This window comes from Haemaphysalis longicornis, unplaced genomic scaffold (assembly GCF_048455015.1).
Source record: "Haemaphysalis longicornis isolate Haplotype H1 unplaced genomic scaffold, Haemaphysalis longicornis Haplotype H1 scaffold_4, whole genome shotgun sequence".
In the NCBI taxonomy this organism is placed as follows: domain Eukaryota; kingdom Metazoa; phylum Arthropoda; class Arachnida; order Ixodida; family Ixodidae; genus Haemaphysalis; species Haemaphysalis longicornis.
The window spans coordinates 19189694-19213095 of record NW_027526361.1 but is presented as its reverse complement, the minus strand read 5'-3'; the positions used below and the strand labels follow the sequence as shown (position 1 = coordinate 19213095).

The 23402-nt window shown below is 47.9% G+C and overlaps 1 protein-coding gene across 1 annotated transcript in view; it reads right to left on the bottom strand.

Annotated features, from left to right (window-relative positions):
* Positions 1-23022, bottom strand: part of LOC144179527 (uncharacterized) — a gene marked incomplete in the record, with an annotated part of 127156 nt that extends 104134 nt beyond the window's left edge. The window contains 1 exon segment of the mRNA XM_077707919.1: positions 22878-23022. Coding sequence (XP_077564045.1) covers positions 22878-23022 — 145 coding nt within the window.
* Between the last annotated feature and the right edge of the window lie 380 nt (positions 23023-23402).

The window sequence follows — 23402 nt, the reverse complement described above, 5'->3', positions numbered from 1 at the left end:
AGTTCAGCGACGACAATGTCTGTCCCGCAAAACATGTAAACACGAAGAAAAATTGCGCGATCGTTTGATGGTGACGACAAGTGCAGGACACGTGGCGTAGGCCCGTTGCTGCTCTATTCCGGCGTCCCATAATGACCTTCATGAATCAGGATGCCGAAATGCGCCAGTGGCCTGCCGGGATTATAGCAGCACGTACAGTCGCGGTGTCCGCTTTAGCTCCGGGGCCACAGGAAACCGTGCTGCCACGTTTCCAGACGCGGTACCCTACGCTGCATTGCCGGATTATGGCTTTGAACGCCCGTGGTTCCGGAAAAGGACGTAATCCTACTTTATACTTGTCATTAACGCAATGAACTGGAACAAAAAAACGAAGAACGCGCCAGGATGTGGCAGGGTTCCTTGTTTTCTTGTTCACTGAAGCAGTACACCTTGTGAGAAGACAGAGCGAAAATGACGCACTTAGAAAAGACCGATGCTGTGAAAGCAGATGCATTCATGTTTTCCCTTTTCAAGGAAGCAAGGAAAGCGCGTTCGCAAGCTAGAACTTTAAAAGAAGCAGGGAGATATGACCATGTGCTTTGATTCTTTTGAGAATGGCACATACAAGTCTGTCTTGATGAAAGGGAAGTGAGTGTACTTAGTTAGCCGGGCGTATAGTATCCCCGAGCTACAATTGTTACTTGCGTTCGGATGAGAATGACGCCAAAAGGATAGGATAATTATAGCCTTAAACGTCAGTGTCAAGTTTGATGGCTCACAGAATTGCGGGTCTACAGTGTTCTCTATTTTATGGTGACAATTTTATGCGGAGTTTTTATGACGCTGTCAGGAAAATGAGTGCTGGAGGTTTTACCAGCCGCGACATTTTTGGCTCAGCTTTAAGAAATAAGTATCTGTTTAAAATTATAGAAGTTACCCCCTATCACTGCACGTACAGGAAGTACTGTTCATTTATTTATTAACTTTATTATAATTTATTTGCACGGAACCTAGAGCTGTCCGAGCCGTGTTGTATGTGGCGGACGTAGGACTACTGTTGACAAGGGACTGAACGAATAAAGGATCCGTGCGGGGGCAGCGGATATGGTGGGGTGAGATAAAAGCATTCATCACGGTTTCTGGTAAAAGGGTGAAATCGGCAAGACGAGACCAGTTCAAGATCATTGTGAGAAGCCGTCCGATTATTGCTACTTATGTGCCGATCGAGCTGAGGGTGATGAGATCGCGCGAAATGGTGCTGCATATTAATACGCCAAGTGAGAACTACTTATAATTTCGCAAGGAAGGCAAAGAATTCGCGAGGTTATCTGCGTAATACTTATACGTGCTACTGAAATGATTTTCAGTGGCATCGCGAGAAATCAAGCGTAGTGACAGGGTGGTTTGCCCAACAGGATCAGAAGAAGCATGAAGTTTATCGAAGGCGCCAGAAACGGGAGCGCTTCAGCAGCGATCTGGCGCATTCTGGCGGCGGCAAAACAAATGAAAGAAGAAAAAGGAGAGCGGACGCGACCTACCACTGTGCGGGTCACCCGAGAAAAAGTCTACGCAAGTGAAGAAATTACAAATCCCCACATTGGGGATTTGTAATTTCCCCAGAGAGCCGTGATCTCGGGAGCCGAGCGGCTGTCAAGAACGTTTGCAATTTATCTCTAAGGATTAGCTTCAAAATATCTTGTGCTTTGGTTACCTCCCTTTAGTTAGTGTTGTTCTGCGCACACAACTACCGGCGCGCAGCCAGACTATACAGGAAGCTGGGAAGTTAAACCCAGGGAGAGAGCAACAAATCGGTTGAAAAAAAAAAAACAGAGAGAAAATTGGGACAACGATGTTTTGTTGCCAACCACTAATGAACTAACTAGACCAAATCCGTACTCTGCTGAAGGAAAACAAGTGTTTTGTGTTTAGCTTTTTTATGCGGGGCTGTCCCTCCGCCTTCGAGTTGCTGACGACTGGCAAAAAATTTGCCCCGTTTCACCGCTGCCCTCGAAGCCTGGGCGAAGCGTCGAGTGAAGTTACACAGATGCTGCCGCGTCGGAAAGGCTATAGACGACGGGACCAAACAGCTTGCCTCTTCCAAGCCTTCAGACAGCAGTACTTTTTCTCGGAGCTGAGCAGTAAAAAGAACGTCTGTTTTTTACTTTTATTTTTGTATTTCGTCCATCCTTAATTGAAGATCACAATTTTCAAACCTTGTAATGTTCCCCTGTTGTCTGTATGAATATCAAGGCGCATCGATCCAGTCAATAAACGATCCGCCAGGCGAGAATTTCCCCTGTTGTCTGTATGAATATCAAGGCGCATCGATCCAGCCAATAAACGATCCGCCAGGCGAGAATAAGGGTAGCGTTATTTTCTATTGATATTCATAGTTATATGTAGTGTTCGTGGCACTTTTATATAATATCTGTTTTGTATACATTGTTATTGAAGTAGCCTGAGTGAACTTTAGAGTTATTTGCGTTCTGTCTCGACTCGAATTTCGTATTATGCTATAGTATTTTGACTAGCCGCTTAATGAAAATTTTTTTTTTTTTTGCACAGTTCGAGGTTCTGACGCTCGAAGGGGTGAGAGGGTTCTTCCATGAGACAGAGTTCAGCTCTGCACAATACTGGTCCTGTTACGTCAGGTGGTTCGTGAATATCAGTGGGGAATAATGCAAACGCACAAGCTAACAAACACTCGAAGCTCTCTTCGCTGCTACCGGCGAAAGCTCGCCATCAAAAACCTAACCTCCTTTGTCACTGATTATTGGCGGGGAATTCGCGTCCCTGTGGATACGCCTAAACCAGGAGACAATGACATATTTCGTAACACGAGATGCGTCAATAACGCAGGATCTTAGGCAACCGAAAAAACTTTCGGGCCGAGGATGGCGTGTGTTAGGATGTAGAGGGTGTTATACAAGGGGTGGTGTATAATCTAAGATAAGCGCAACGTGAAAGCGACCCTGCAATACTTTCGATAAGCGCTTTCACTCTTTCCTTCGCGTCTGGAACCACTGCGAAAACTATAGTTATCACCACCACGGAGCGGCACTGCGTGATTTGCTCGTCGCACCAGATACGCCTTCCATTTGTGATTTGTTTTTGTGGCTCTTCTTTTTTTAAGTTGCTATCAAAAAGTGTTCATTGCTGCAACTGAAGGACAACCGGCCAACAGCCACTACATGGCCTCAGTGACGTAATTTGAGCCGTCGAAGAACGTAAAGACCGGGAAGGAGAAAAAAAATTTTTGAGCGAGTTTACAAGTTATCTGAGGGGCACAGAGCAGTAATTTTTGGTTGAGGTACTTTGCGACCTTCTAATCTAAGTACTGGGTGTGTTGGGTGACTACATTCTGCAAGCATTTAAGATTTAAAAAAAGAAAAGTTGAAAAAAGTGTTGCAGTGTCCCTTGAAGGCGCGTCGAGCGCGGATTGCGCTAATCGTTCATGTGCACGAGAATTCTGCCCACGTTAAAGACCCCGGGGTGGTGTTAATGAATACATCGCCCTCCGCAACGGTAGCGTGCCTCACAGCCCGTGCGTGGCTGCGACACGTAAGAGCCCAATTTACATAGTTACTCTTCTGTTGTTTCCTTTGTTTATTACGTACGGAGACATGCGAAAGTACAAAGCAAATAAAACCAGGAAGAATCTAGCCTCTCGAAAACTTTTCATTTTGCTGGAGACAAAAAGAAGACCTAACCAGCCCGGAAGCAAAAGCAGGCATCGAACTACAGGCTCCGTCCAACGCATTAGACAAACATTCTCGAGCACGAAATTAGATATAGGAGAACAAAATAGAAAATTAGCTCTTCCACGCACTGCTGATCGGTCCCGGCCGGAGGAGTTTTAAGAAACTTTCGACGGAATAAGTACGAACGCTCAGATCAAAGCTCAATACCGCTGGGAACGCTCACACGGCGTGCGCTACCGGCAAAGGGCATCGCAAGCACCATCCCCACAGTTAGGGAAGTGGTCGGTGTGCCGCTCTTAAAACACTAGCGGGCACGGCCGTGCTCAGAAATTTCCGAATGGAGACACCCTTTCTGCAAAGATCCGCTCTGGAAAACTCTGAGTTGGCACGAAAACACCGAACCTTTAGAGGAATTAGATTACTGGGAGCTGTGTCATAATTTTCCGAATGGCGGTGCCACACGTGCCGTGTCGGGAAAAAAGTATTGAGCTGGAATTCCTAGAAAAGTAATGCTCCTTGGAGCTACCCTGAGTGGACTATCGACATGTGCCGACGGTGACAGTGGGGCAAAGCAAAGAAAACACGGTAACACCGTACGGGGAAACGGTGCTTTCCAGGCTAAAACTCAGTGTTTCGCCGTAATTCTGAAAATAAAAAGAACTATGCGACGGATAGAAAACGGGTAATGCGGAGAAATAAGCAGGCCATTTTTTTTTCCTTACGGCAGACTGATTACGCAATGTGACACCGGCTTGCTGATTAAATGGTTTTGGCCATTACACGTTTCTTAACGCAGCCGACTTGGGAGCATTGCTTTCATTACCGCCTTTAATTGTTTGTCAAACTAAGTTATTAGAATAAGAATAACAACAGAAAAAATTTAAAACAAAGCGCAGCCTTCACCAACGCCCAAGTGAGCTAAATTTTAAGGTTTTAGGCTATTAAACGACCAAAACCGATCACGGGGTGCACGAATAGGGCAGGGCAAGAAAACTGACCGAGAATTTCTATTAAAAATAGGCAAACATTGTCTGTTATGGCTTATTAGCGCATTTCTATTAATACAACGCTAAGAAATATGTTCTGGGGAGGACACCCTAAAAAAGTTCAGGACGGCATTTAGGTGTTTTCGACAGTTAGCGGACAACAAATCTAGGGAGGGTGCTGAAGTGCGTGGAGTAATAAAGAAGAGACATTCGTTAGATGTTCACTGATAAGGGCAGTGGGCCGAATACGCTTAGTACGAGCGATTGACTCGCACGGCAGTACAACAACACCGGATGTAAGTCCAGAGAAGACGACAGGGCCTGGTATATAGATCCGTAAATATAATTGGGAGGAGGCTTACCGTCTCCACTGGCCCGTCGAGGACGATCAAATAGCTGGTCGAGCAACAAGCCCTATTAGTAACAATCCCTCGCGGAAGCTGGTCGCCGAAGCAGCTGAGAGAAGAGACTGAGCGCAGCGAGAGGCTAGTCCCGTTGGCAAGCGCCTTGCAAGGAAGGCGTTTTTGTTCCTGTAACCCGATACTTTTACCACTTTCTTACATTTTGTTTCTAAAAACATACATTTATCAGCTCCGATACAAATGAAAAAAAAAAAATTATGTTCTTAGCTAGCCCTTACGTTTGCGTGGTCAATGTTAACACGAAACACAACTGCGTAGCCGGAAAGTTCAAGTTATGCGCCCCTTGCTTTTCGACACAACAAAAAACTTTAGTTTTTAAAAGCGAAAAATTTCTTCGGAATGTCCACCTCCATAACCTCAGCTCAGAAAGGGGGGGGGGGGGGGGGGGGGGGCACGTGAGTGATGGTCTACGCATGTCTGGTGAGGGGTGAGGTTGAGATTCTACTTTGTATCAACGACTTACCCAGGAATGAGGCTTAAACGACCCCGCTTCTGTGGTGGCAATGAAATGGTTCGTATTTACAACACATTGAAATAAGTTATTTGGCTGTGAAAATCCATCAATGTAAGGTCAGCTTCATATTTCTTACCTGTTATTAATTTCTCCCCTCCAAACTTAATTTCTACCCAAAAGCGTTTGATTTGCTTTCAAGTGAATTAGATATCAATTACAATGATAGAAAAAATTTCTTATCTGTTGTCAATTTCTTCTCTTTCAACTTATTTTGTGCGCAAAGTAGTTTGATTTTTTTACTTGAATTAGATACCATGCAATTACAACGATGGAGAGAAATAACTTATTAAGCGACATCAAATTTAAAGTTGATTCTGCAATTTGCGTTTCTTGTGAACTTTGGCCATGGTCGTACAGCACGCTATAAAAATGAGGACCTCACCGTGGCATAGCCGTATGTGGAGACCCAGGAAAGCTAGATTCCACCAGAGTCGAATGTATGGATGATGATCTGAAAAAAAAAAAAAAAAAAAGGCCGTGATCAATGCATTTTGACAGAAACATTTCACACAATTTACCGTCCAATGTGCACATGTCCTATGTCGCATTTCTAGGGAGTTTTAGGGAATCGGTCTGGGAATGTGGGAAATTCCTCCCTCACCCCTCACCAAACCCGCTATTGGTGACTCTTGCAAACAGACTCCTTCCCATGCAGAGCTCGTGTACACCACATACACTCCTCATCATTCCCGTCTCCCAACTGTCCCCAATGCGGCCAACGTGCCACTCTGGAACATCCCATGTGGGCTTGCCCTTACGACCCCTTCCCTCAAATCTTTAGCAGCGAGCTATGGAGAGAGGCGTTGGGTAGCTCTAGATTCAGGAGGCCCTGGTACGCAGAGCTACCGAAGTCGCAACTGGCCTCCGCCCTGCCGCCACCAACCCTCTCAGTAACCGTGTCTCAAATAAAAGTCCCCCCCCCCCCCCCCCCTCTCTCTCTCTCTCTCTCTCTCTCTCTCTCTCTCTCTCTCTCTCTCTCTCTCTCTCTCTCAATGCCCCCCCCCCCCCCCCCGACGTAGTTCTCGACCTATCGTTTCAGCCTGCGTTTCGTTTAACTAATTTTAGTTCAACTCCCTTACGCATCGCTAGCGTCCTTCAACTTTTCCTGTCGAGACATGAGTAATCTGTATAAAGTTGTAAATCTTAACGTGAAATAAATTGTGTGACGTGTGAATGTTTTTGCTGATTCGCATACACATAACTACCTTTAACACGACAATAACTTTGCTAAACCAAGAATAAACGAGGAACAGCAAGGGGCTGCACTCCGCTCCCGCAGTAATGTCGAATTCATCTCGTGAAACGACGCTAAATGTTTTTGTCAGTTAGCGCACTCGTTGGATGCCTTGGCCACCTGGAAGCATGTGGAAACAAAGTTTGTATTTGTTTTTGAATGACATGTTTAAATAAAACAGTGGATTCAATTGAGGCTCACTTCGTAGCATCTTTCGACACTGCTAGAAATGTTTCCTCTGTAACGCAATCTTTTCGTACACGAAAGTCAGAAGAAGAAAGAACAGCTTTTCGCAGACACTATTCTTATACCAATCTCCGTGGTCTGTTGACTCGCCGGGACACGAAATACGGCGCGAGCAAGCCAACTAAAATGAAAAAGACCGCACACACTGAAATTGGCTGTTGTACAACTAAGCACAAGGACCGGTGGGACCTCATCAATACTTGACTTCTGCCATTGTGTGAATGCAGTAAGAAACAGTACGGAATGAAAATTCAGCACGACCACTCGTTCCACCCCTTCTTTTGTGCTGGTCTTGTGCTTTCGTTTCGTCATTGGCTCTTACAGTCATGAACTCGAAACATGACCAGCGACAAGTTCCCTTAAATCAAATAAATGGCTCGCGAAAATAACAATGGTGAAATACGCTGCACTGCTGAATCGAGGGGACCCCGGTGCTGTCCTCTTATTACGGTCGACGACCAGCGTGAAAGATGTCGCTATCAGCCCGGACGATATATTCAAATCATCCGAGCACTCAGGCAAATCAGGCATTTTCCCCACTCCAAGCGTCTCGAGAACTACCGGCAAGAAATGCGCATTACTCCGCGAAGGCGCCCATTGCCGCTTGGACTATACACACAGGCGATAACGTCTCGAAATAGTCGTGCGAGGAAAGTCGGACTACTCGGGTTTTCCGATGAGCACGGAGAAAGCTGCGGGTAGCAGCAAAGCGAAAATAAGTCTGTTATTCAGGCGAATGGTATGTCCCGGCCAGGATGGTGAAGCATACAGTAGAACAAGTACACATTACAGTAAGTACCTATATTCTCCCTGACGTTGCGTTGGTTATCCGTTAAAGTCACAAGAGCCGTCCTTTGGTTTATAACTGGCGCTGGAGCAAGCGCCTCTTGAAACAACGCAAGCAAGGAACAGACGTAAAGAGCTACAAAGTTAAGCTGAAAAGAAAACGAAGTTCAAATTTAAGTTTTGCGATCTTAAGATTCGTCTGAGCTACGACTTGCCCCATTTATTCTGTATCCCAGCTGTAAAGTTTATTAGGCGAGGCTTATATCGCTAGGGTTCCGTGTATTTTTTTGCGTTTACGAACAAGAACTCCCGAGGCTGCACGTGTCGCCGAAACTCACTTCTGCCCTACGTCAACACACACCCACGCAAGGCTACATATCAAACCACTGCCACACAATATGCACCGGGAACATCACATTGCCGGGAGAAAGAAACGGGCTGAATTACTCAACAAAATACACAGCAATAACCCAAACAACATCTTTGTGGAAGCAGAAGAATACAGGCACCGCGAGGCACACGCAGCCGCTATAACGGACTTCCCTAAAAGACTTCTGAACTCAGCGAAAATACGAGCCACCCGCCCAGAAGGCGGCCATAGCCTTGGCCATAATACGGAATCCCATCCCGGCAGACAATCGTTACTGATTCGAAGACTGCCATTAAAAATTTCGCCACTGGTCGATTATGACGAATGACACTCAAAACTCTTTTAAAAAATGTCCTCCCATATTCTCAGACCAGACAATACACTTGACCTGGGCATCCGTGAACGCCGGCCTCGAATGAAACGTGACGGCCCACAAACACACCCGAGGGGTCACGATCCGGGCAGGGCCTAACCTCTATCCCTATCACGGGGCGCGGTCTGCGGGGGGTCGCCAGGTCACATTTAATGACATCACAACACCTCTGCTCCCGCCGGATCTACTCACCGGTGGCCTAGCTAGTGTATAACAGCAAGGCTCACATTTGGCGTTCACTTCAAAGTGACACCTTCCAAAACCCAGCCCGCCTGCCCCAGGTACACCCATGCCTCAACACAACCGCGACCGGTCACCTGTGCGGCGAACACGCCACCCTATATCACGAAATATGGGCATGCCTCCAGGATCCGTTCCCACTAATCAATCACCTCTAAGGAGCACTGGGAGGCCGCGCTCCGCAGCTCCTATCCGGACCTTCAGGTCCGGTTAATCAACAGGGCTGTCGAGGTCACTTATCAGTGGATGCCACCGGCTACAAGCGCGACCTGAATGACATATTAGCCAAAATAAAGCTCTCTCTCTCTCTCTCTCTCTCTCTCTCTCTCTCTCTCTCTCTCTCTCTCTCTCTCTCTCTCTCTCTCTCTCTCTCTCTCGAAACACGAGCCCTATTAAAGCGCGAGGCGTTCTACTGCATGAGGTGTTGAAAAACGAACGTCACGGTGTGTGTCCCCTCATGTTTCAATGACACTGAAAGGCGGGCTAGTTGGTGACAATTCATGGCTGTAACAAAAAACGAGGACTGAACGAGGACACGAAGACCAGCGCGGACTAACAACTGAAATTTTATCCATCACTCAACGCATATATACCGTCTTTGGCAACATGATCAAATTGGTACGTATCACGTCATGCACACAAACGCAAGAAAAAACCAAGAAAAAAACATTTTAACCTTTGAATTATCTCATGTCGTCTAAAAACTGAATTTATTTATCGGACAGGGTTACTGACGGTTTACTTATGCACGTTCCCTTTAATTTCGACACCTGCCAGGATTCCACTATCTCTCTTGTAGTCCTGTCTTGGTGGTGGAACTCCATCGTCGTTATGTCAAACAACGGCTCGCACTTTTTTGTTGTGCACTGCGCACTGTGCGCAGCCAGATGTGTGTATGGCCGACCTGTAGCGCTGGACATGTGTTCTCTGAGCCTTACATTTACGCATCTACTCGTTTGACCAACGCACTGGTTCCCACATGTGAACGGAATCTTGTACATAACGTTTTTTTCTGCATTCAAAAATTTGTACGTGTGACGCATAGTACATTTAGTAGCCTTGCTGCTGGTCCTTTCTTCGTACAGTCTGCTAACCACCGGGCAAACGCGTCCCACTTCGTTTTTGGCAGAAAAAAAAAAACACATTCACGTTGTACTTGGAAGCGGCTTTCTTGAGACAAACCGTGCACGTAAGGAATTACTGACATGCACTTGTTCTTGTTTTCGGCGCTTTTTTCCTTCTCCTTGCCCTCCATTTTTACTCGTTTTAGAAGCCTTTCGCTAACTGTTACAAAACATCGCCGTTGGGTACCCTGCCTTTTCAAGACGGTGTGTCTGCGCACCAAACGCTTCTTCCATTCTGTGTTTGCAGGTTTTGTCGAGAGCGGATTTTAGACAACCCATTACTATCGCATTCTTAACTATCCTTGAGTGGCCAGACGTGCACTCTAAGAGTGGTTTCTCCGTGCGTGGTGAATACTGCCAGCACATGTGGTGTTCTTTAAAGGTGAACTGCACATCTAGGAATTGTAAACATTTTTCCCTTGGCATCTCATATGTGAAGTTTAGCTTTCCCCTCTTAAGGTGAATACCTCAACTACCTGTGCACTGTTTCCTATGATTTCGGCCTATGATTTCGGCGGTGACCGCGATGTTATAGAGCACGCCGGGATGTTCGTATTCCTCACGAAAGGGGCTCGGGACTTGGGCTCGAAAACGCGCAGAGATGGCCCTGTGGAATATCCCGGGAGCTCCGGACTAGGGGTTTCTGGTGGAGGAGGATGAGTAAACATTTATTGAGCAAAAGGACGGGATTGAGGGGTGGTGGTTAGCTTCCTACGTCCAGGAGGCCGCGAGCCTTTGCTGATTCCAGGGCTCGTTGCACCAGGGAAACAAGGTTACTTTGTTCTTCTTAAATTACAGCATGAAGTGGTCCGAGTGAGGGAGGATTTTGCGCATTTTCTTCCTGCGTGCGAAAAAAAAAAACGCTGTTGGCAAAGCCAACTTTATCGCGAATGCTCACAACAAAACGGCTGTAATTATGTGTGTCTACCTTGTAGATGACCGCTGTCAACGCTCAAGAGAAATAAAATTTGCGCATACCTTTAACCTAACCTCTGTGACACCTTCTCTATGCCGTGCTCTAAAGAGGATCGCTGGTCATCGGTTTTCACGGAGTTGAACGGCTCATGATCTTTAACGCAAGTCACTTTAAGGGCTCGCCTGGTCGTCTTAGCTCGCTAACGGTCGATGCGACTGCCGGAATCAGGCGGCGCACCGAGATAACGGAACCAAGTAGAGCCTTTCTTACCGGCGTCAGGGAGTCTTCGAAAAACCTGGGGTTTCGAAAAACCATGCAGTTTAAATAGTCATTTCCGTTCGAACCTCGTGAACCGCTGGCGCTTGTGATAAATCTCCCCGTTGTTTGGCGCAAAGAAAACTGCAGGTACATTTCAGGCAAAATCTGTGTATATAACCGGCAGCCCCCGCGTTCGTTTAGTTAGGAACGCTCGTTGGGTTGGTTTTTACGATGGTAAGCGAAAAAAGCGGCTGCGCAAGAACAAAATGGCGCGTTCGAAATGACGCAGAAAGGCTCCAGCCGCGCAAGAAAAAAATGGCGCGTTAGAAATGCCGCAGAAAGGTTCCAGCCACGCGAGAAAAAAAAAAAAATACGCGTTCGAAATGACGCAAAACAGCTCCAGCATACGAAATTAAAGCAAGCACAAAAATAACATACTCCCGCTGGCGCAGTTTCAGGCCGGGGAGCGCGCGAGCACTTCGAAGGCGGGAAATTTCAAATGCACTGGGTGGCAGCAGTGATCGGATAACGGCGCTGCAGCCCATTATGGCGAATCACTGCTCTGCACTTGCGGCAGCTTTCACATTGAGTGGAACGGTTTTCGTTTTTTCTTTTATTTTTACTTGGCTCCAGTAAAATTTTTTCGCATTAATTCAGCTATTGCTACAAAGGTTGCAGCTTCCGTGCCATCTGATTGTTGTTTTCAAAATTCGCTATGGAGTTTATTTTTACTTGGCTCCAGTAAAAGGTTTCCGCCTTAATTCAGCTATTGCTGGAACAGTTGCAGCTTCCGTGCCATCTAATTGTTGTTTTCGAAATTCGCTATGGAGTTCCCGCCGAGATAAATGGGGGAAATTTGTTGCTGGGAGTGAACCACACGAAAAAACAAAAAAAAACTTTGACTATAGTTGCAAGTATATGATGCTGGCATGAAATAAAGACTAGAGGACAGTGAAAGACACCTTGTTTATTTAGCGTGGATAAACAACATTCGATAGTACCATGGCGGCCTCGTAATGTGTATGTAAGTTATTGCTCGCGGACGTAGGTGGATGAATAACATACATACATCTCGATGTTTATCCCCGAACGACCCAGCGATTTATTTTAGTGTATGCTCTCCTACTACTCCCCATACCTTCCTGCCCGATCACTTCAATAATGTAATTAGATAATGTAATTCGGGGAAGCAAGGAGCTAAACATAGCGCATCGCGCGCGGTTTGGAGAAACTTGGAACTCATCTCGCATCTGTCTCGTATCGTTCGCAAGGACAAAATCATCGCAGGCTGAGAATTGGACTGTATGCAACTAAGAAAAAAACTCCCACCTCCCCTCGCGGGAACCCCTGTGTAGATGCGACGCATAGGCGGAGCGGCGAAGGGAACGCGTTTTATAGCGCGTATAACGTTGAGGGGACTGCGTAAGCTGGTCCCAGTCGATGACGACGTTGGCGTACTTGTAAAGCGGCGTGTGTTTGAGCAAAGCGTGGATGTTGCTTCGCCGGAGAACGGCACACCGGTTATATGCGCAGCGCGCCCGAAGGAGAGGAAACCGCGGAAGAGAGAGTACTGCACATGCGCCGGCCCCAGCGCGTCTGCCGCGGCTATGACGCAACGTGCCGCGGCTATGGCGCAACACAATCCAACACAATCCACTTTAATCCAATCCAATCCAAATCCAATCCAACCGAATCCAAGCCAAGCCAATCCAATCCAATCCAGTCCAATCCAATCCAATCCAATCAAATCAAATCAAATCAAATCCAATGCCCCTCGCGAGAGAGTGTTCGTTATCGGAGAGGAGAGGCGGTGAGCGGCGGAGAGCGCAGCTCGCGCGGCGAGGAGAATGGCAGAGGGGTGGACAACGCCGACAACAACGACGACGGCGCCGGAGGGACAAGGCGAGTGAATCAGATGCTCTGCATCTAAAATCCGCATGGCTGTCGTCAAGGCTCACACGTGCACGAGAGCAGAGGTCGGTCAAGGGGCGAGCGTTCGCCCCGCCGTGCATGCGTAGGCGCGGGCGTAAATATTGGCGCAATCTGTGGGAGCCATCGGGTGTACACAAGAACATTGCTCGTGGCTCATTCATTAAAGGAATAAACCGAGAGATCTTGTTTACGTCGTGAGACTACACATTGCTATTGCCTTGCCTTCTTCGACCGTTATTTACGTCACACGGCCAATCTACCTCATCCGTAAACTGATGTCTTATGCCCGGGATTGATTATTACCTGTTACGACTTCAGTCATAAATTTTTACGTGCATGCGAATCCCTAGTTATACCATTTAACGGCACCTCACTCTTTGAGAGCTGCTGGCTTATTTTAATTGCATGTGGGGGAAGGGACTAGGTCTGTATACGGGGCACAACAATCAAAATTTAGTATATCTAAAACCGAGCATACTACAAGCCAGCGGCGGATTTTTAGCGACCTTTTGGAACGGACACAACGCAGGTGAAACATTTATAATTTCTCAGGATATGGCCATGAGGAAGAGTGACATGCGCTGGACGCAGCGGTGAAAGCAAAGAAGGTGATCGAAATGGAGGTACTCCTGCGTAGGCAACATCACGAAACCGCACTCCACTACCTCCACTTAAAAAAAATCTCCACTACCGTGAAACCTGGGGTGGGCGAAGCACGCGGTGCATAAGTGTATTCGAAGATTGTGAGTCTCTCCCTTGCCACACGGCGCGTGCTGATATAGGTGATTTGACAATTACGAAGACGGAGAAGAAGTGGAATTCGGAATGGAGAACTGCAAGTTTTGAAGTTATAGCGAGTACGTAGCGAAATAGAAGCGAGCAAGCAAGCGCGAACGAAATGCGAGTGTCCCGGTGTGTTCTTTTAGTACGCGTTTCTGCCCATGAAGATGAAACGTTTAGCGCGAGGCGTTGGAAAACGAGAGTCCCGGTGTGTGCTTTTTTTTTGTACGCGTTACGTTCTAGAGCGAGGCGTTGGAAGACGAGTGTCCTGGTGTTTTAGTACCGTGACTACATGCGAATACGACGACATGAGAAGCCGACTTCCCGAGCCCCTAAGGTGCTTCGCCCCTAAAAATTGCACAGTGTAGCGCTACCAGTGCTAAAAACGCGCCCAATACCGACCATTTGTCACAGGCGGTGCTACAATGACCAGCACCACGCCAGCCAGAGATCGCGACCCGAGCAGAAAAATACGCCGTCTTTCTCCATAGTACCGGGCAGCAATGGAAGCAAAAACAAAGAGCAGGCATGCCGCATGGGAGGCGAGCGTCCACCGCAAAATTTAGAGATGAACTAAGTGATACAAGGAAGTCGTGTTTTATTGGTTCGCCACCAGGTGGTACACGAAAATGTTTTTTTTTGTCTCTTTCCAAACTTGGAAATGGAAAAGCGACAGGTTAGGTCACCTGTTCGTCATTTTTTACAGCAAATACGTCCAATTTGCCATGGCCATGATGAAAATTAGGCACAGGATAAAAGTGGGCTGGGCTGCATGCATTCGGTAAGTATTCCGAAGTGTTCAGTAGTAATCCGCCACTTTCACAACAAAACAAGTACTGTATAGCGAATCCGTTCCGCCAGTGATGACGTATAGGGCAAAAACATGGGTTATCAATATGCGCCTGGAAAGGTCACTTGAAAGGAAAAAAGAGGTAGATCTGCACGATGCGCCGTAAAGAGGAAAAAGGTAGGGATAACACTTAAAGACAAGAATACAGGAGTGTGGATTAGGAAACAAACTAGTGTAGAAAATCATCGCCAGCGTCATTATTATGGTGATGATGATCATCATCAGCCTACTTATGCCCACTGCAAAACGAAGGTCTCTCCCGCTGACCTCCAACAGCGCCTGTCCAGCGCTGCTCGAGATCCAAGTTCAAATTCGAGGGTACCACTGAAGTTTGTAAATATGACATTCGTTTGTATAATATTTTTTTAAATCATTAATACTCGAAAACTGAAAGTGGAACTGAAATTAAGCGAAAGAAGCGGTGCTGGGCAGGTCGCGCGATGCGGATGAATGACGAGTACCATCCGTTGAACGGAATGGTTACTGGGGGGTGGCAGACGAAACAGGCGAAGACCAAACTTTAATGGAGGGATGAGCTATCGGGGGCACATGAAAGAAGCAGCTGCTAATCTTTGGCAGACGCCTTCGTCCTGCAGTGGACACAACCAAGGTGATGGTTGTGATGGTGGTGGTGGCTCGGGAAGCACTAGGCCCGCCACACGCAGGGTCGCTAAGCAAGATTTATCTTCCCTCAGTACTTACTGAGGGTTCACTGACCCTAATTCCGAGAAAATTAAAGCTAACTCACTGCTGACAGTGACGCTATAGATACCGAGGAAGTGCCACCGGAGAGATTGCTGTTTCGCAAAACAGACCATGCAATGAGGCCACGTAAGCAAATCTTGGCTGCCCGCTATTGCTTACAACGCAACACCGTGTAACTAGAACTTTTTTTTTTTTTTTACCAGGGTCTGGTGTTCTCGCTAGACACGAAACTCGGGGTGTTGCTAGCCGTTACTGCTTGTTCCAGAAAAGGGCGAACGGCCATTCAGCCGAAGCTCCTTTATCCCCAAAGGGCCAGTAGTTTTTCTCTCTTGACATTCAGAATTAGGGCGCGATACAATAGCGAAACCTAGTCTTCATTTTTCCACGTGACGTGTGGATCCGATACTACGGCTATCTCCCCGACGCGTTGCTCATGCCAGAGTGTAAATGTGTAACACACTTTTTTTTTTGCAGCAACTGTTTAATATCTACTGAAAAAATGAGTTGTTTAGGTTCCCTGTGGACAAGATGTATATAGAGCCGCGGGCTAGTTTGATGAGTTTCAAGATTTTCTCCTGGTCAGCCTGTTTTTACGTGCTTCAATCGAGTGTAGTGTTTCTGCCACGTGCGACGTCGACTAGGCCACAGCTATAGGCCCTGTGCGCATATATGGTAAACCAATGGTTTCACGCATAGTGGTAACAACAGACGATAAAAGGCGTGCCAGCTGACTCCTAACTCCCTCAATACTTTCAAACAAGCTTCCACCCTGAAACGTTCTGGTTGAAGGGGGGGGGGGGGGGGGAGGGAGGGAGGGGGAAGCGCGTACGGAGACGTATTGTTTCATCAGAAAATAAACCAGCCTCTCCAGTACAAATATTGCGCAATGCTAGCGCGGCCGTAGACGTACCGCCCGGTAAAAAAATAATCCCGCCCGCACCAAGCCAAACTTTGCGCCTAACTCAAACGGGGTTTTCATAAGCAAAACATACACCGACGAGTCCAGGCCCGTTTTCTTAGTGGTTATCTGGCGGTGCACTCGGATTTTGAACCAGACTTCAGCTCACGGGAGTGTAAGGCCGCAAAAACGGGCCAAAAACAACTGTGTGTACGAAGGAAGACCGCTGGGCGACTTTACACAATACGCCAACTCGAAGGAAACCTGAGGCCCGTTTGAGGATAGGAAGCAAATGGGCTGGCTAAGTCAGTGCGACTATCTAACAAGCAGGGCGAAGGAGAGGACGTAGAAAAAGGGCAGATGATGCGCAGCGCTGTTAAACAACGATAAACGGTGTTACTTGTAAGCGTCCTGGAAACATATTTGGAAAAAAGCGGAACGATCGCTGCCAACGTAGAACTGCAATAAAGATGGCCTTAACCTACCCCAGTTTCCACCATAGGGATCACTCTATTCCTTTGTTAATTTATGACATAGCCGCACTTACTTTTCTGCAGACGCAGGGAGCGTTATATGACACCGTTTTGACAGGTAGAGAGCACTGCATAAATTTCTTTTTTGCGACGGCCAGTACATGGCTCGAACATTGTGCATCGATAGAATGGGGGCTCACACGCACAGTTGACACACTATACCCAGCGAGGTTGCCGGCGGCATTCACCTGTAGTGAATGTGCATGCTCCGTAAGTGCCCCTCCCGTACGGGCAGCATAAGGAACAATTTAACAATTTGTCCTGCTCGGCAGGAGCGACCAACAACGAGTCGACAAAGCATCGCAGAGGAAGAACGTTAGGGAACCTCCTGTAACAAGTCATTCGATAGAAGACCTATCGAAAAAATTGCATCATCTTCCCGTAGGGGAACCCTGAGTAGTATGCGGAGCAGCCATGGGGTCGACTGAAGTTCCCATTAGTTTTCAGTTCGTCGTTTCCGTTGACGTTCAGCTTCGCGTGCCTTCGTTGTATCAGTAGCTTCTTGACGTAGTTTGAATGAGTGAAGGACATAAGGCGCGTTCGTAGCACATGCTCCCGTCTCGGTTTGTAGCGCAGTGGGAAGAGCGCCACGTACCTCCCGTTGCGGCCAGGGAGTCGTGGGATCGGAACTGGGCGCCCCCTGTTTCTTTTTATAGTGGACTGCGCTGACATCAGCCCAAGCGCTGACGGGGCTGAAGAGACGCGCATGCGCAGTAGAGTGCGGACGGCGGACAACGACAACGAGGGAGGAAAGGACACAGCCCCGAGCATGAGATGCTTCGCATCTAAAATTCATCTATCGAGTGCAAAAGCTACAGTCCCACGAAAGAACCACGTAAGAAAGCCCAGGAAAACTGTGTAAGTGCGATGGATGCGGCTAGCGCGCTTACAAAGTTGCAAGCACTGTGGCCGCATCCATCGCGCTTAGGCGGTCTTCCTTGGGTTTCTTACGTGGTTCATATACTGTTATGAAACCTCACGTGGGACCGTATCTTTCGTTTTTGTTCTGCTTTAATATCGCCTCTCTTGACCGCCATTCTTTAACCAACACAACGCCGTTATTTTTTGTTTGTTTGTAGGCTTCACTGCACTGTTTATACGCAGTGTGAAAAAGCCAACTTCAAAAATACACGCCACACAACGTGGTCTTTTAAAGCCTTATTTTTTCACTGTACACAAATGAGTTGCTCAGAATACATTTTTCGGGCAGTACAAGCCGCCATATGAAAATATAAAGCCTTCATGGTATTGTAATGGGGCGTGAACCTCAAAGTGACCTTAATTGACCTAATCAGTCTCAATGACTCTTAGTCAGTATGTACTCACAAGAAATCGCAAAGTTTAAGCAGTCATGCGTAGCCATTGTTTTATTAGTCCCCTAAAACCCTATGTATCCCCATGATGCACAATGTTACAAAGCGCAACATTACAAACGGATGCAAGGTTTGCCAAGGGAAGAGGCCCTGAATGCTTATACGTATTAGAGCACTGCACGGGCCCGGGCCGGCCCGCGGGCCGGGCCGGGCTACCCGAAGTCGATTTTCGGCGGGCCCGGGCCGGGCCCGGGCTTAAGGGCGCGGGCCTGGGCCGGCCTCGGGCTCGACGCCGTGGGCCCGGGCCGGGCTCGGGCTTGAATTCATAGGCCCGGCCCCAAACAGTTCCAACGTGAAGTGTACAAAAGAGGATTGAAATGAGTATTCTGAGTTTATTTTTACGCGCTTCTTGATGTTAGTTGTACGAATTGTTCTAAAAACATGTTTTGCTAGGTGTGATAGTCACTATACTCTAATTTTAATGACATTTCATGTACTACATAAAGATTTTATATTTTGGTGTATAACATACCAAAGACACGATTGCAAGGAATGCCCTAGCGGGGAAGGAATTAATTGAGACGACCCGGAACTGTGTACCTATGTCAATGTACATGTGTGTTTTAGATGTCGCACCGATCGAAATACGACTGCCATGGCCGGGAATCAAACTCGCGTGCTAGACGAAACAACACCGCTTAAAAACCACTGCAGAGAAAATATTTCAACGCACGTACCTACTCGTCGATTCAAATGCGGAGCAAAAAATTTGAGCAATACCAACTTGTGGCTGAGACAACCACGTGAAGTTGCCAAGAGTCTGGTCGTCAAAGGTGATGGTGTCTCTCCGACTCTCTCGTGTAAGAATACAAGCTTTCACGCCGATGTGGCGTGAACTGCAGACGGTTTAAGCTAAAGTACTTTTATACCTTTATTTTTTGCGTTTCAGTTCATGACGTGCTTGTACAGACTACATGTTCCGTCTGATTGCCCGATACGAAGACACTGAACCAAATATAATAAACAATTTTTCTTCACCGTCTAATTAAAAGCGGGCCTGGTCGTACACACGCGAGCCCTCCCTAGGCTCAAAAAAAAATGATCGGGCCGGGCCGGGCCTTGGCTTGAGACGACGGGCCCGGGCCGGGCCCGGGTCAGCCTCGCTTATAAATGCCCGGGCTTGGGCCGGGCCCGGGCTAGGCGTTACGGGCTCGGGTCGGGTTCGGTCTTCACAAAGCGGGCTCGGGCCGGGCTCGGGCCTTGAATTCAGGCCCGTGCAGTGCTCTAATACGTATTACAATTCGTAGGGCAGTGCTCAAGGAATGTAGAGAATACCCTTACCGCATTGCCATTAGCCGCCTTGAGGAATTAATAGCCCACGCTGTGCTTTAATAAAACGAGGCTGTATGACGTGACACGAATTTCTTATCGCCACGAGCCGCCCGAGCCTGGTAGGAGTATTCCCAGAAAATCCTGTCGCTTTCTACAAAAGGAAACGTCGTTTTCAAACTACGGCAGAAGGCATTTATAACGAAATTAAATTTCGCTAGCTAACAGAGCATTTATGAGAGAAAATCGCGGTGCAAAGGATTTTTAACAGCCTCCTGGAACTAAAGTTACGGCTACCGTCCTCAAGCCTTCAAATTGGTTACACGCTGGTGACGTTTTTTCAGCTGCAAGGCAACAAACTGTTGCTGCGTCATTCCCAAGTAGGCGACGTACTCTAAATCTACATTTCTGCCGGTTCGTAGTGATTGCTAAGCAAGTTGTATTTTTTGCCTTGTTTCACGTCGTTGCCTTACTTTTTAAACCTCGCTTTTCCATCCTCGCTCTTAGGGATTTAGCGAACCCAGACTCGGTGGTTCCTGAAGTTTTAAATGTGGCGCCAACAAATACCCCAGCGCCACGCGACGAACAGCTCCACTGGCATCTTGCGCGGCTTTTGCTCGGCGGATGCAACACTTATTTACCAGCTTACCTCTATCACGCTCTAACGTTTTCCCAGAATTTCGCTCCGTTTTCTTCCCGTTCCGAAATTCTGGTACGTAGGAATTTGCCCACAGAGTACCACTGTTTTACTGGGGCATTTCTCGCAGTTTTGCGTCTTCCATCAGCTTAAATCAGCTGATGCCCCCCACCCCCCCCCTTTCCAAAAAAAGAAAAGAAAAGAAAAGGGAATCAAGAAAATTAACAAAAAATCGGCGCCAAGATATCTAGATGTTTGCAAAGTTCTGCTTCGCATGCAAAATAAATTTAAGCACGACGCGTCGTAAAATCGCTCATGCGAAGCAAAAACTAAAAAGACGCGAATCGGCGCAGCTATGCTCCGCTTGCAAAACAAATAAACACGACGTGTCGTAAAGCTGCTCGTGTGGGGCGAAGGAGAACTCCGCGCCGCGTTCCCCGCTGCTGAGTTTTCAACGCACGCGTCAGCCTTTTTTCGTGGGCAACGTGAATAGGTTTTGATAGCGACCCGTCAGTGTCGAAGGGATTCCCCCAGAGTGCAAAGCGTTGCGCGAGACCCTGGAAACTAGTTTTCTCGAGTGCCTTAGTCATGGCCACTAATTCTCGCTAAGTTCTGCGACGCGGAACTGGTTGTGACTCAAGTACTCAAACGGGATAAGGATTGGACTGGACTGGAAAATACTTTGTTGAAACGAATCCTGCAGTAGACGGGAGCCGGGTAACGGCTCCGCCTCGACGTGGCTTGGCGTCGCGCCTTCTTTTGCGGCCCTTATAGTGAACTAGAATGATCTAGTGGCGCGAACGGCGAGGAAGGGGTGTGCTCTTCTGTGTAGAAAACACCAGGTGGCGCTGCTGCGCCCTCTTCGAAAGGCGCCGCCGCGGCAGGGCGATCTGCAGTTGTTATGACTGTCGTTGTTCCGATGTTGGGTAGTAATTAACCTTTACAAAAAAAAAAACTACTCGCGTCTGGCATCCCCGTACCTTGCTAGGAACGTTTTGTTGCAAATCTGCCCGTTTGAGCGGTAGGGAAACGGCTATAAATCGTGTTGTTTGGTGTCGTCTGCTACCTGTGCAGATGATCGTTACGAGCGTACGCGTTCGATGTGCTGCCGGCGGACAACTGCTATGTTTAATTCTTTACGAATGGATTTACTTTTCTTGTATTTACTGTAATAAAGTCCCGGCATGAACCTACTCGTGAATTTGACTTTACAGAAGCAAATTATACCCAGTATTCACGCGTCCAGTAGCACCCGGCCGATTTTTTTCAGCAGCAAAGTTTGCAATGAACAAATTACCTTCAGAGGAAGCTTTCCCCAGGCACTTAGGGCTGAATGCGGCGTTAGCACGTGCAATACATCACTAAACCCCGTAGCCGTCATGACGACCCTTTGCAGGCCGAACTGCTGTCAGCTTCTTGCAGCACACTGTTCGCAACAGCTGGGGAATCTATTTAACCGCTTCCGCATAACACACTACGAAAAAATGTTTGCGCCGACACTTTGTCGTCATGTGGATAGAAGAGCACGGATTTCTCGTGAAAAACTTCTAGCTTTTCTTCTCTTCGTATCGATGTGGTAGCGAAAAGAACGTTTCGATCGTCGGCAAAATTTAGCCGGCACCAGAGCTTTGAAGGAAGCTTGACTTCTTGAAGATGGCTAATTGTGAAAGCATCCCATTCCACAGAACTTGCTCCTTCATTTGACGAGCCCTGCGGAGAGAGAGAAGCCTCGTGGTGTGGCTGGCGCACCTCATCTTTTTCGGCTCTTCAGCTTTGTCGTGGCTTCTTGCTGACTGCAGAAACTGGAACTCTTTTTTTTTTTTTTTGCCCGCCTTTTTCTTTGCGGCTTCCGCCTGCATGCTCCGTACAGAATTCGACGCACAGTAGGCAGGATGGTAGGTACAGCACCTGGAGCCAGTGACAGCTTCCCGCGTGCAAGTCGCACTTCACAGCCGTTTATTACGCGGATTTAATGCCGCAATATGCAGTCGGGCTCAAAGTGGCGCTCACCGACGGCTAAAGAGATGGTCAAGAGTTTGTCCAGTCTTCCCCAATTTTGTTCGCACTTTTTGCGCAGTTCATCGTCCATTGGAGCGGCGAACAAAGACGCCTTGGGAGCACCTGGGTAACCACTGTGACAACCCGGAGCAAGGGAATAGGTGTCCGTCCTTCGTTTTGACATCGCGGCTACCCGGCGCCTGTCCAACCTCTATTCGACAGCACTCGCAATAACTATTTTTCTGACGATTAGATACCCCTTGCTTCTGTAGGGGAACATCACGGAAACGTAAAACACGCAGAAAATGAAAGGCCGGCCTCGACCATAAACAGACGGAGAGTCTGCCCGACCGAGCGCCGCCAACGCATCGCACATCCCCTCGTGTCGTCTGCGCCGCTAGCAGACGACACAGCGCTACTTTGTTTGTTGCCGTTGCCCGATGGCTCAAACGGGTCTGATAAGCAACAAAACGTTCCTAGAAAGGTGCAGGGACAACAAAAGGGAGCATCTTTCTGCCATAAAGATTAATTACTGTACCACACTAAAAAACGGCAGCGGCAATACCTGGCGAGCGCCCCAAGCAACGGCCCGTTCAACCACGGTACCGTTTTCGGAGAAGGCGCAGTGGCGCCCCTGGCGGCGGTAGACGCGCTTTGCTTCAGCCGAACGCGGCAGAGCGCTCCCGTTCGCGCCACTGGATCAAGACATTCTAGTTCACTGTAGCGGCCCTACTCGTCACTAGCCCTTTTTACGGAGCCCGCGCCTTTCGAGGGCGGCGAAGATCTGCTGGATGGACCATGACTGGTCGGTCTTGCTTTTAGATTCGATGGTTCTCTGGAGTTCCGCCGGATACTCCTCGAAACTCGCGCAGTCTGGGTCGGCGGCACAGTCCCACATGATGTACCACCGGTTGGCCAGTCCTTTCTCACACACATTACACTGATCACTCAGGTACTCGTGTCCGACTCGCTAGCTCTGAGAGATGAGAGAGAGAGAGAGAGAGAGAGAGAGAGAGAGAGAGAGAGAGAGAGAGAGAGAGAGAGAGAGAGAGAGAGAGAGAGAGAGAGAGAGAGAGAGAGAGGGGGGGGGGGGACACATTTAGCGCATGTATCTTTAACCAGAATGCACTTTCTCCGGCCATGCCAGCCGCAGTTAATATTAGAATCCACTGTATGAATGGCATTGGCAAGGGCAATAGCTTAAAAGCAGTAATAACTGAACAAATTAGCAGTATCAGGCATGCTCAGCAGATTTAAAGACGCGTCGTCTCTTATACT